The sequence below is a fragment of the Gouania willdenowi genome, unplaced genomic scaffold, assembly GCF_900634775.1.
Source record: "Gouania willdenowi unplaced genomic scaffold, fGouWil2.1 scaffold_62_arrow_ctg1, whole genome shotgun sequence".
NCBI lineage: Eukaryota > Metazoa > Chordata > Actinopteri > Blenniiformes > Gobiesocidae > Gouania > Gouania willdenowi.
Window position 1 is genome coordinate 1,186,515 of NW_021145227.1, and position 12,325 is coordinate 1,198,839.

At 37.8% G+C, this 12,325-nt stretch overlaps 1 protein-coding gene across 1 annotated transcript; it reads left to right on the top strand.

Moving 5' to 3' along the window:
* The first annotated feature begins 9,911 nt into the window (after window positions 1-9,911).
* LOC114460705 (trace amine-associated receptor 8a-like) lies at window positions 9,912-11,126 on the top strand. The gene is made up of 2 exons (XM_028442631.1): window positions 9,912-10,196; window positions 10,316-11,126. Exons 1-2 carry the CDS (start codon window positions 10,024-10,026, stop codon window positions 11,124-11,126), a joined length of 984 nt encoding a protein of 327 aa, XP_028298432.1. The 5' UTR covers window positions 9,912-10,023.
* The last annotated feature ends 1,199 nt before the right edge of the window (window positions 11,127-12,325 follow it).

The window sequence follows — 12,325 nt, forward strand, 5'->3', positions numbered from 1 at the left end:
CGTAAATGTTATTGTTATGTTACTGATTTTCAGGTGTCAGATTTACCATGTAGTCCTTAATGAGTTTTTAGTGATTTACCCTGAGGAAGATTGTTGTGATTTATCAAAAACACTCAATTGTCAAATACATTTATTTTAAAACATTTGTTTATGTCATATTTGGTCCCAAAATGTCAACAACGATGAGACACATTTTCAACAAAACAAGATAGGTTGCTTCCTAATCTATTTTCGTCGTCAGATGACAAAAAGTTACAAAATAATAGTCAAAAATATTTTGACCTTTGCAATATTGTCCATAACATTGTCAATATACACGGCAAAGTATTATTTAAGGTCTTAAACTTATCCCAGTCCATTCCCCAAAATTTTAATTTTTGACAAGACTCAACAATTATTGCGTGAATATAGTCCCTGTACTAACATTATTCCCTAATTTTTTGGCAAAATCAAAAAAAAATTAAAGTAACCCAAATTTGGAATGAACTGGTATCATTTTAAGACCCTAAACAATACTCTGTCGTGTATATTGATGATGTCATGGACAATTTACAGCAACATTTATTGTGAAGTCAAAATGTTTTTAACTATTAATTTGTTACTTTCTGTCATCTGATGCCAAAATCGATTTAGAAGCGACTGAAATTGTTTTATTGAAGATGTGTCTCTTCATTGTCAACATTTTGATATCAAATGACATCAAATACATTTTTAAAATATATTTATTTGATAATTTAATGTTTTTGATGAATCGCTAAAATTGTCACCAGAGTATATCGTTATAATGAGGTCAAAAACACCCCTGCTGCAAATTTCAGAGACCACAAGAACCATTTTCTCACTTCTTATATATCAAACTTTAAAGGAGACATATCAGGCTTTTAAATCCTTCCTTTTTACATGTAAATCATACAGTTGTGGTCTATATAAAGCGGAACTGCAATGCTTTCTACCCCTTTTCTGATGTTCTTCTGAGAGCAACTTGTTTTGGTGCTGTCTCTTTAAATGCAAATGAGACACTCCATACCCCGCCCCCTCTCCAGGTTCAACTCCACCCTGCTCAGCCATTTTTGTAGTTTGATAGAAGAGATATGATTATGTAGCGGCGCAGAAAAAGTTTATTCACACGTTATTTACACAATGTCAACAACAGAAGACTTGTCTATCCACCTTTACATGTTCCAGCCAGAGTCTGACCCGGCGGAGCGAGATGAAAATGAAGATGATGAACCTGCAGAACCCTAACAAGTGAGCTAACACAAGCACCGAGCTAACGCTAGCGCCAAGCTAACGTCACGAAATGCATTTTAATACAGTTTTTTCAGAGACAAAAACAGCAAAATGAAATGACTAATGAAAACTTTAGACTTAAATTAAATCACGTAGGCCATATCATCAAGGATCTAAAACGAGCACACAGCGCTAACATATGAAGGCGGTGCAACTGCTAATGCTAATGCTAACAAAACAATGACAGGTACATCTTATCATCATTTTTTAGCGTTATTTACAGCTTATCGAAGTGCTCTGTTCATCATCTCCAAAGATAGAAGGAATTGAACCCTCAATCAGACAAAGTCTTTCTGTAAATACTTCTTTATACTGGTGGAGGTTGATGAAGCAGTCATCCTTGAAGTGCTTCACACACACAAAAATGACCTTACCCACGGATGTGGGTACATTTCTGTGAAAAATAAAACTCAACCAGACACTTTGAAAAGGTTCTGATGCTGGGAGACGGTGTAATGAAGCGCGTGGGTTACTACATCCAACAACCCAACATTTAGACTTATCCTCTCGTAACTTCTGCATCCTGGAGCTTGGACTACAAAATAAAAGCAAGAAATAAAAATGGCGGATTGCTCGAAGTGTTGGACCTGGAGTTGATGTCCTAATTTGGCAGTTCCGCTGACGTTATTGTTCAAAAAACGTAATAGAGAATCGAAAAATCGAAACAGATTGAAAAATATGACCAAAACAGAATATAAAGATATCAACGGAGCACCTGAAGAGACTAATTTTAACTTTTATGTACTTCTAAACACTGTAAATATACAACAAAAATGCATTTAAGGGCTAAAAAAGTGGATTTAGCATGATATGACCCCTTTAAATAACACCAAACGCGACTTTAGCGACGAGATTAGATTCAAAATTTTAAACTTTAATTGCTTTTAACAGTTTTTAGTTTTTTTTAAATTATTTTAATTGTCAGAATGTTGTGAGTGTAACTTCTCTAGGACTCCCTTAATAAAGAGGTTTTTAACCTCAATGGGACTTTTCCTGAATAAATAAAAGTTAAAAAAAATAATATAAAAAATCTATGTGAATGACGCAACGTCAAGCGACCTCCCTTGAAGTGATGCGACTCGCGAGATTAAGTCATTGGAAGTTGCAACTAGTTAAAAATGTTGAACTTTTTAAGCAACTTTGAGTGATGCTGTGTCATGATCTCCAATCAACAATGAGTTTCTCCCACTGAGGTAGATGAAGGAATGAAGTGAGCAAAAAGTGTGACTATGTTCAAGAGACTCATCACGGGCGACTTAAACAACTATAGTCACTGAAGTCGCATTCGGTGTAAATGTACCTTTATGTTTGTGTTTGAGATATTAAATATATACTGTATCTATATGTTTTTTAATAGAAAAAAAAAGTTTTAGCGTATACTTGTTTTTAACTTTAAAATTGGAAGAGAATTTAAATGTTTTGTTTACTTTTAAAAGAGAAAATTAGGTTAACTTTTGTCAGCAGCCAATAATAAATGTTCTTTACGTCAAAAGCCAAAACTCAAGGGCAACTGAATAAATATACCTTTCTGAGTCATTTTATAATATTTTTAACATTAGGTCCATGTGGACACCAGAATCTGTAATCACATTTTTTAAGAAGATTTTCCTAAAATATGAGGAAAACACTAATAAATGGATTAACTCTTAGTTGCTGCTAACACACGATAGAGTTGAGGTGAGTGTGTATGTGTATAAACTGAAAGAAAGAAAATATTGATATTTTTATAGTAAAACAAACAGATCTTCTTGGTGAGTTTCCAAAGGCAAAATGATCAAACAGTAACAAGTACACACAGGGGTGGATAGACCATCGTGAGTACCAGGAGTTTTCTTGGTGGGCTGATCAATAACAGGCTGATGAACAGCTGTTTTTTCCTTTATGTATTATGTATTTCAACAACACCGCAGCAGCACAAGGAAAAAAACAGCTAAAAATGGAGAATGTAAGTTAATATATGAAAAGGCAGAGAAATTAAGAAACAAGAAATATCCTTCAATGGACACACAATCACAATGCCACAAACTATGACTTTTTCGGACAGTTGTTGTGATAAATTCTGTGACCCAACACAATGGTGGTTCTTGTCCACTCAGTAGCACCAGGTGGCTGAAGTCAGTGAGTAAATACAAACTCCAGCAACTTTGTTTCAGCTACCAACAGTCACAATCAGCTACCAGAGCTGGTGGTTCATGGTGGCTCCACTGGAGCAACTGGAACAACCATTTAGTCTGGTCACCAACTGTGTCACAACAGCCACTACGACTCTTCTGAACAAAATAGCAGCAAATGTTTAATTATCTCCTGTCTGCTCTGAAAGGACTTTTAAAGTAAATAACCTGACTAAACCTGACTAATCGCTGCACACACATGACTTTTCTACAAATAGAGTGTAGCAAAAGTCGCAGAACTCATCCAATCTCGGCCCAATATTTACAGATTATACATCAAAGTACATTTGCAGATACTTTTCCCATAGCATATACCTAATAATCTTAAATGTGTAAATGATCCGTTTTTGGCTGCAAATAATCAGCATTTATTGCATCACGTCTTTATAAAATATGCAGTTTCCATTTTTTTTAACAGATCTGTGATAATTGGGTTGGTACCTACCTGTACTGCAGTGAACATTCCCCTTTCATGAATGAGAACCCTTAATGTAAATCAAAACTGTGAGATGTGCTGCCTATTTGTTTTTGTCTCTTTTTGCTTGCAAATATCAGACTTTTTGAACATATGTTCTCCTTTGGGGGAAATGTCAGAGTATAGAGTCCATGTTCACTAAGACCAGTAAAGGTAATGATGGTGGTTTCTCTTAAATGGGATCTTTGGACAGGACTTAACTTGTGGATGGAGATCTGTCAGTTGCTCACAGACCTGTTTACAGGGGGTCACATGCTTTGTTTCTAATACTGATAAATGTTACTTTCTCTGTTTGCTCTTTTAGTTTGATTCAGTTTGTTTCAGATTAAAAACTGGTGCTGATGACAGATTGAGGGTCAAGCTACCTGCTTGATGATTTTCAGATCATGGCTGGTTCTTGGGCTCCAAAGCCACACCAGTCGAGAACCAGTGGTAGAAGTTTTGATGTTTTGACACAGTGAGACTAAGCTCCAACATGAAGTAGAATAAATGAAGAACCACCAGTTTGGATTTTTTACTTGGTACGAATTTAGGAAGAAATTATTGGTATTAAACTACATTTGTATTAATTCTATCAGTGACAGCATCTGATTAGAAAACAAGATAAACCTCAGACTCAAAGATACATGTAATATTTAATGTTCACATATACACTATACCTGTAACCTTTCAGTACCTGACCTTTGAGGTTTGACTCTGGGGGCTGTTCACAGGTAGAGAGAAGATTCATTACATCAGATATCATAGTGATAGAGAACTACACTGTGTGTGTGTTATTCTCTGAGGCCACACCTTGTATCATTACCTGCTGACTCAGCCTCAGTCCCACAGGGATTGGTCCAATCAAAGGTGTGAAGAAAAACAAAGTAAACACATGAAGGTAAACCCAACCATCCATTCAACCAACGTGTTTCACTGAGCAACAACATTCTTTAGTCACGTAACCATGTTGCTCTCCTGATAATAAAGAGTCTTCTCAAATTATGATGCAAGAGGATGGATTTTGTGTGAAAAAGTAGGAATTTTCTGTCTCTGAACATTCTGAATCTGACCGCAGAAGCTGAATTTAACACATTCCTTGAGTCAGCCAGTTTGTTGGTGAATAAAAATCCTGTTCTTTGCATTTCAGCCCTGTTTTAAAGGCCTGGAGAGGCCATGGTGTAAGGAGAAGAGCGGGTAAACCATGCTGGACCTCATCTTTGACAAAATTGGTCAGAAGCTCCTGGACTTTAATATCTGTCAAACCTGTGAATTCCAGAGAAGAAGCCTTCATCATGCATAGTGATGATGAAGTGATGATGCTTTAAATTAAACTAAAGAAGCCTCTCAGATGAGAGGTGAATTTTCCCCAAAATAAACATCAAGTCCAGTTGCTGCAACTGAGATATCAAATCAAGAGAAAGACCACAACCATCATACCACGTAAACTCAAATGTGCAATGCCTACAGTAGTGTTGTACTCAAGACCACATTATCCAAGACCAAGACTTGCCAGAGACCAGAATGAACGAAGACCACAACATGACCAATGGCCAGATCTTCAAAAGGATTGTGCTGTGTTTGCAACAGGAAACCACAGAAAAAATGACATTGTGCAATTCACAGAGCATACGTAAACCATGATATACACACAAACTGTGCCGCAGCCACCAGTTGCGCTGGTCTTATTTGACTTCATGTAAATGAGGGAACACTCATAACTCTTGTGTAAATGTGCCACCCTTGTATGGAAAAAGGCCTCAGAACAAATAGCACCTCGTCCACAAACACCAGCGTTATTTGCCACTTGCAGTTAGAGCAGCGTAGTTAATTAAATCAGTGCATTTTCATGTTACATTTTCAAGTATACTTTAAGTGGGCCAGTATACAACTCCTAGCACCTTACGTCTCTTCTGAAATTGTTCTCCTGGGTGAATGAAACTGGGACATGATTAATCCAAATGACATAGTATTGCAGCAATGTAATGCTTTAAACCTCTCCCACATTATATCTGAGCCTACCTGACCCAACCCCAAATCCCCCTCATCCTCCACATTAAATGACTTAATTCTTACGAATGCTTCTTCGAACTATCAACCTGGAGTTTTCAGCCAAATGAGTGACCTTTGTGTCATTGTATGTACACATTCTGGCTTCATAGTCAAATAGCCATCAGTAATTGTGACCAAGCGCTCTTTGAAGAACTTTAACATGCAGTATTTTCTTCAAGACATTGCAGCAGTGAATCAATCATTTCTCCTCCTTAGATGGTGCCTGGTCATATTCCAAGAATACTTTTAGCCTAATCATCAACAAACATGCCTTGCTGAAAAAATGTAGGACCAAGAATTGTTATAGTCCCTGGTTCTCCCATGACCTGGCAGAACTTATCTATCACAAAAATGTCCTTTAGAGGAAAACCTTTTCCTTTCAGTCCCATGTTGACTGGCTTGCCTTCAGGCAATGCAGGAATAAAAGTACACAGTTGATCAGGAAGGCCACGATCTCCCACTTAAAGGAGATGTGGATTCGATGCTATAAAGTTCTGGAAAATAGTGCACTCTATATCATCTCCCACACTTCCTGTCAATAGTGCGCTTGTGTTTATACATTACCTAATCACTCTAGACTTTGAATGGGAACGCTCTTAGACCGGCGGAAACAATAACTCTAGAATTGGCCTGTTTGCTCCGCTCTAGACGCTTTGAGATGACCTTGTTGTAATTTACGATATATAAATAAAGTTGAATTGAATTGAATTGAATTAGCATTAACATAGCAATAAACTAGCATTAGCCTAGCAATAGCAATGATATTGCAGTAGGACAGGAAAAAACAGTATAACAAGTAAAACCAATTTAAAGGCCTGTTTACACAGTAGTATTAGTTAAAAACCCAGTAAAAAGAGAAAACCAGTTCAAAATCACTCAGTGAATTTGATGCGAAGCCACTGAAAAATAGCCAAGATACACCATTTAGAATGTAATGGCAGGGAAATGGCGAATGATTTTCTGGCGTCATTATAGGCCCCTCCCACTGATCACAGCCTGTTTTTCTTCATCAGTGACCTGCTCAAATCTGTCTTGATTCATCCAACGGTATTTTGAGGTCAACACAACATATCGCCTTTCTGCTAGAGGTGATAGCGTCATACGCCAATAAAAGTAACGCCATCTGAGAACGCAAGGCATGAGGGGTAATTTTCACATTGAGTCTTGTTTAGGGATGGACAGTCATCATATGTATCAAACATGAAGCAGTGAACACTGTATTTTAGAGCTATATGCATTTTTCTATTAAGGCTTGCAATAATTGCTAACAGTGAACATGACCGTAAATGGCGGCAGTCAAAAACGCAAGGCATGATGGGAAATGTCTCAAAGCAGTAAATTTGTGTTTCACAGTTATAGGGATTTTGAAATGTTGGCATACTAACACAAATTAGCATTGCAACTTTGCAGCAAAATGTGTTTGTGTGTGTGTGTGTGTGTGTGTGTGTGTGTGTGTGTGTGTGTGTGTGTGTGTGTGTGTGTGTGTGGCTCAACCATCTCTGTGGTTCAGGGACAGAGCTGAGACTTTAAACATGGCTGCTGCTTGGTTCAAGGGTGTGCAGCGTCAGATTTGTTTGGACGCCCAAATCAACAGTGACAATGTCTTCTTCTTCTGTGGGTTACGGCGGTTGGCAACCAAGGCAGGGAGCATTACAGCCCACAGTGATGATGTCATCCCTATGTTCCAATCTTCAGTGACATCAGTCCTAGCTCTACAGTGATGTCATCAGTTATGACATTAGAATTGGAAAATTGGTCCTATGTGGGCGGTAATGCTCCTTTCCTTGGTTGCCAACTGCTGTTAAACTACACAGAAGAAGAAAATTGCTCCTATCTCTTCAGTGATGATGTCATCATTCTACCTCCACAATGATAATGTCATCCCAATCTTCCAATCTTCTAATGTCCTAATATTCCAATGTTCCAATGTATTATAGTCATTAATCCTTACCTCTTAAAAGCAAGAAGAAGAAGAAGAAGAAGAAGGTCTGTGTTCAGATGGAGGAATTAAAGAGAGAGGGATTTCATCAGTTTAATATTAATAACCAGTGTTATGGCAATTATTATATTCATCATCATATCATCAAATGTGTGTTCATGTGTACAATTTGTCATGTTTTAATACACGATGACTGCATTACTCTTTGCACTTTTGAACAGCTGAGTCATGTTAAATTAACAGTACAGACAGTGCCAGCAACACACAGTCTCTGCTGGAGGCCTCATACTCTTTTACATACACACAGCTCCATCTTAACCGGCCAAGGCCAACCTAAAACTCACATTCAGATACACACACTGTCAAGGACAGATAGCAGTGGCGCCAGCCTTCCTCAATACATCCACCTCTTCATCATTCTCCAACGTCTCCAGGGGGAAAACTTTTTTCTCTATCTGTATAAAAGCTTAAGCTGTGGAACTTTCCCAGTCAGTTGTGGCTGGCCTCCTTTCCTCCCAACAGGATGGGACACCTTTTTTGTACTCTTTTTCATTTAGTTTATAATAAATAATTTTTCATAAAATCATCATGCTGTGACTGGACAGCATCATTCAACAAGAGCATAAATCATGTCTCCAAATGAGGTCAACCGCAAATTTGCCGTGACACCAGATTATTACATTCCTCGTGCAAAAAGGGTTAATGATTAGGGTTTAGGATTTAGTAATTGGCGATAATGTTCCTTGCCTTGGTTGCCAACCGCCATAAAACAACACAGAAGAAGAAGAAGGTCTGTGTGTGTGTTCTTCAAATATCTCTGTGGATCAGCTTCTATAATGACCAGTTTAGATAGTTACTGATGATAATAGTGGTGAAGTTAGACATCAATGACAGACAAATTCATCAACTTTCAACAAAACACTATTTTCATTTGCCAATAATAAACTGAATCCTGTAGTTTTTTTTTCTTTTGCAGTCAAGAAAAAAAAAGATCAGACTGAGCTGAGAGTTTCAACATGGCTGCTGCTTGGTTCAAGGGTGTGTGAAGTCAAATTTGTTTGGACTGCAATGATATTGGTAATAAATTATTTCATAAATGCTTTACAGAATCCGTGTGCATCTAAACTGACTATTGTGGATTAATGACACTAAACGAGTCCGGACCAAGTCTGTTATGGTCTGAGGAGACCCGAATCTGCGAGGACAACAAACTGGAATGGGATTAGATGGGGTTCAACTCCCTACACAAAGCCAAAATATATGAAAACACAATATTTATCACACATTTCACAGAAAACCTAAATGTTCCTGACGTTCCACCTTCAAACACAACCTCATTTAACCATCCATGAAAAAGCTACTGAACCTCCCACTTTTCTATCGTAATACATACTTCCTACGGGCACTGACCTAGTAATAATAAATGCAAAAACAATGGGTTCCTACGTCCCATTCCAAGACTTCGGACCCTAATTAATGATTCCAGTAAAAAGGTTTAAAATTAATGTGACAATAAATTAATCACAGGTATTAAGCTTCACAGATTCTACTAATATGTTTACAACACTCCTATGAAAAGATTATCAATGTATGAAAATAAGAATCAGATCTCAGCAGTGAGTGTTTTTAATAAATGCTAAGTATGGAGTTTACTAAGCTGATGGGGTTCAGCACTAAATGAAAAAGGTCAGAATTGTTTAGTGTTGCATTATGTAGGAGCAGAATAATAATCTGTCAATCAGGTGGTCGATTCTACCAAAAGAATACAACCACAGAGTAAAACAGCTAAACAACTTCTCTACTCAGGCTAGCTGGCCTTCAAGGTAAGGAGAGGAACTCTGACACCTTTGGATTTTAATGGACTTTGAAGTAGAACGTCTGCTCCACATGTTTGGAGAATAGAGTTAAAGTGATGCATCTGATGCTTCCACAGGGAACTAATTTAAATAAAGTTATTTCAGCATTACGTAATGTGTAGAGCAGGAGGTGTCTGAGGGAGGTCCAGTCCTCAGGTCCAGCCTCCACATCCCTGTGTTGGAGCAGGAATAATATATCAGTTGTTCATCAGAGAGGCTGAGGCAGAACGATGCAGAGCTCATCATCTTCTTCTCCTCACTATGAGCACACCTGATGAAGCTGAGCTCTGCTATCCACACCTGGGAAACTCTTCATGCAGGAGGATCATGCGTTCTCACTCAGTGTCTGTGCTCCTTCACATCACCCTGTCCTCCATCTCTGTGCTCACTGTGACTCTCAACCTGCTGGTCATCATCTCCATCTCACACTTCAGGTATTGACATGTTCTGTTGTTTTATGACTTGTTATGTTGTTAGACTCCTGATGTTTTCTGCTTTGATGATAATTGTTGTATCATATAATGATATCAGTGTTTCTCTCTATCTCCTCCAGGAAGCTGCACACTCCCACCAACTTCCTCCTCCTCTCTCTGGCTGTGTCAGATTTCTCTGTTGGGTTCGTCTGGATTTTTCTGATCCTCCTTATTGATGGATGCTGGTTTTTAGGTGCAGACTGGTGTGTTTTCAATACTGTTTTAGGTTCTGTTGTAGCCTCTGCTTCAATAGGAACTGTTGTGCTGATATCAGTTGATCGTTTTGTGGCTGTTTGTGATCCAATGCACTATCAAACTAAAGTCACTAAAAACAGAGCTAAGATATGCATTGTCCTGTGTTGGGTTGGTTCTATTCTCTTTCACTGTCTGAGACTAAGTAATATTGTAGAAAATCCAGGTCAGTTTGATTCCTGCGCTGGAGAGTGTACGATTTATATCCATCCTGTTAGTAGAATTGTGAATATTGTTCTCAGTTTCATCATTCCATTCAGCATCATAGTGGTCCTGTATGTGAGAGTGTTTATAGTGGCTGTGTCTCAGGCCCAGGCCATGCGCTCTCATGTTACAGTGGTGACACTTCAGAGTTCACTGAAGGTTAACAGGTCAGAGCTGAAAGCTGCTAGAGCTCTGGGTGTAGTGGTTGTTGTGTTTCTAATGTGTTTAACTCCATTTTACCTTGTTGTACTTACAACAGGGTTTGGAGTGAAAAGTGTATCATCTTATAGTTTTGTTACAGGTCTGGTTTTGTTCAACTCTCTGCTTAACCCTGTGATCTATGTGTTTCTGTATCCCTGGTTCAGGAAATGTGTGAAATGTGTTTTTTCTCTTCAGATCCTGAAGTCTGACTCCAGTGAGGCCAACATACTGTAAAGAGGAAAAGTCAGTGACAATGTGCTGCTGGGATTTAATACAGTCACTGTAAAACTGTGGTGATGAATGTTTTTAGAGTTCTGTTTACTTTAGCCATGAATGAAAAGAAAACACCTGCTGATGTTTCTAGAAAATGATTTCACACATTGTATTTTATATTTTGAAGTCAAAACTGTTTATCATTATTAAAGTTAAAACCAACTTGGGAATCTTTTACAGTGGCATGATATTGTTTCAGATGAATCTAATGTGCATTAATCACACAAACATTCATGGTGGAGTTATTGATTTAATTTTCAGTTTCTTCATTCCAGTCAGCATCATAGTGGTCCTGTATGTGAGAGTGTTTATGGTGGCTGTGTCTCAGGCCCAGGCCATGCGCTCTCATGTTACAGTGGTGACACTTCAGAGTTCACTGAAGGTTAACAGGTCAGAGCTGAAAGCTGCTAGAGCTCTGGATGTAGTGGTTGTTGTGTTTCTATTGTGTTTAACTCCATTTTACTTTGTTTCACTTACAACAGGGTTTGGAGTGAAAAGTGTATCATCTTACATTTTTGTTATACTTCTGTTTTTCTTCAACTCTCTGCTTAACCCTGTGATCTATGTGTTTCTGTATCCCTGGTTCAGGAAATGTGTGAAATGTGTTTTTTCTCTTCAGATCCTGAAGTCTGGCTCCAGTGAGGCCAACATACTGTAAATCTTATAACAATTTGCTTATTTTGTTTATGTTTGGAGATTTGTCATGACTGTGAAAGCTGGTGGAGTGAACTACAATGAAAAAAAAAAAAATGATATTTTTATGTAAAAATCTGAAGTGCAATCAGAAGTTGCTGATGTGGAGACAAATGTGCACCAATCACATGCACAGCAGGTTGATTCCTGCAGAGTTCAACAAATGATAGAAATGATGAAACAAACACGTTTTATATATGAATAAAAAACTAAGTGTTCAGTCAGTTAAAATTAGGCAGCAATTGTTTATTAGAAACAATGAAGTGAAGCAGTGGGCTATCAAATATGATTAGATCACACTTTACCTCTGTTATTTACAGTGTTACTTTTAAAGATTTATGAAATAAAAACTATAACTGTGAAATAAAAGTGACTCATGTCATCATTTGTTGGAAAACACCACATCACACAGCTGTTCATTAATGTATTGACTTGCAGTGAAATGTACAGATGAACAGAATAACACA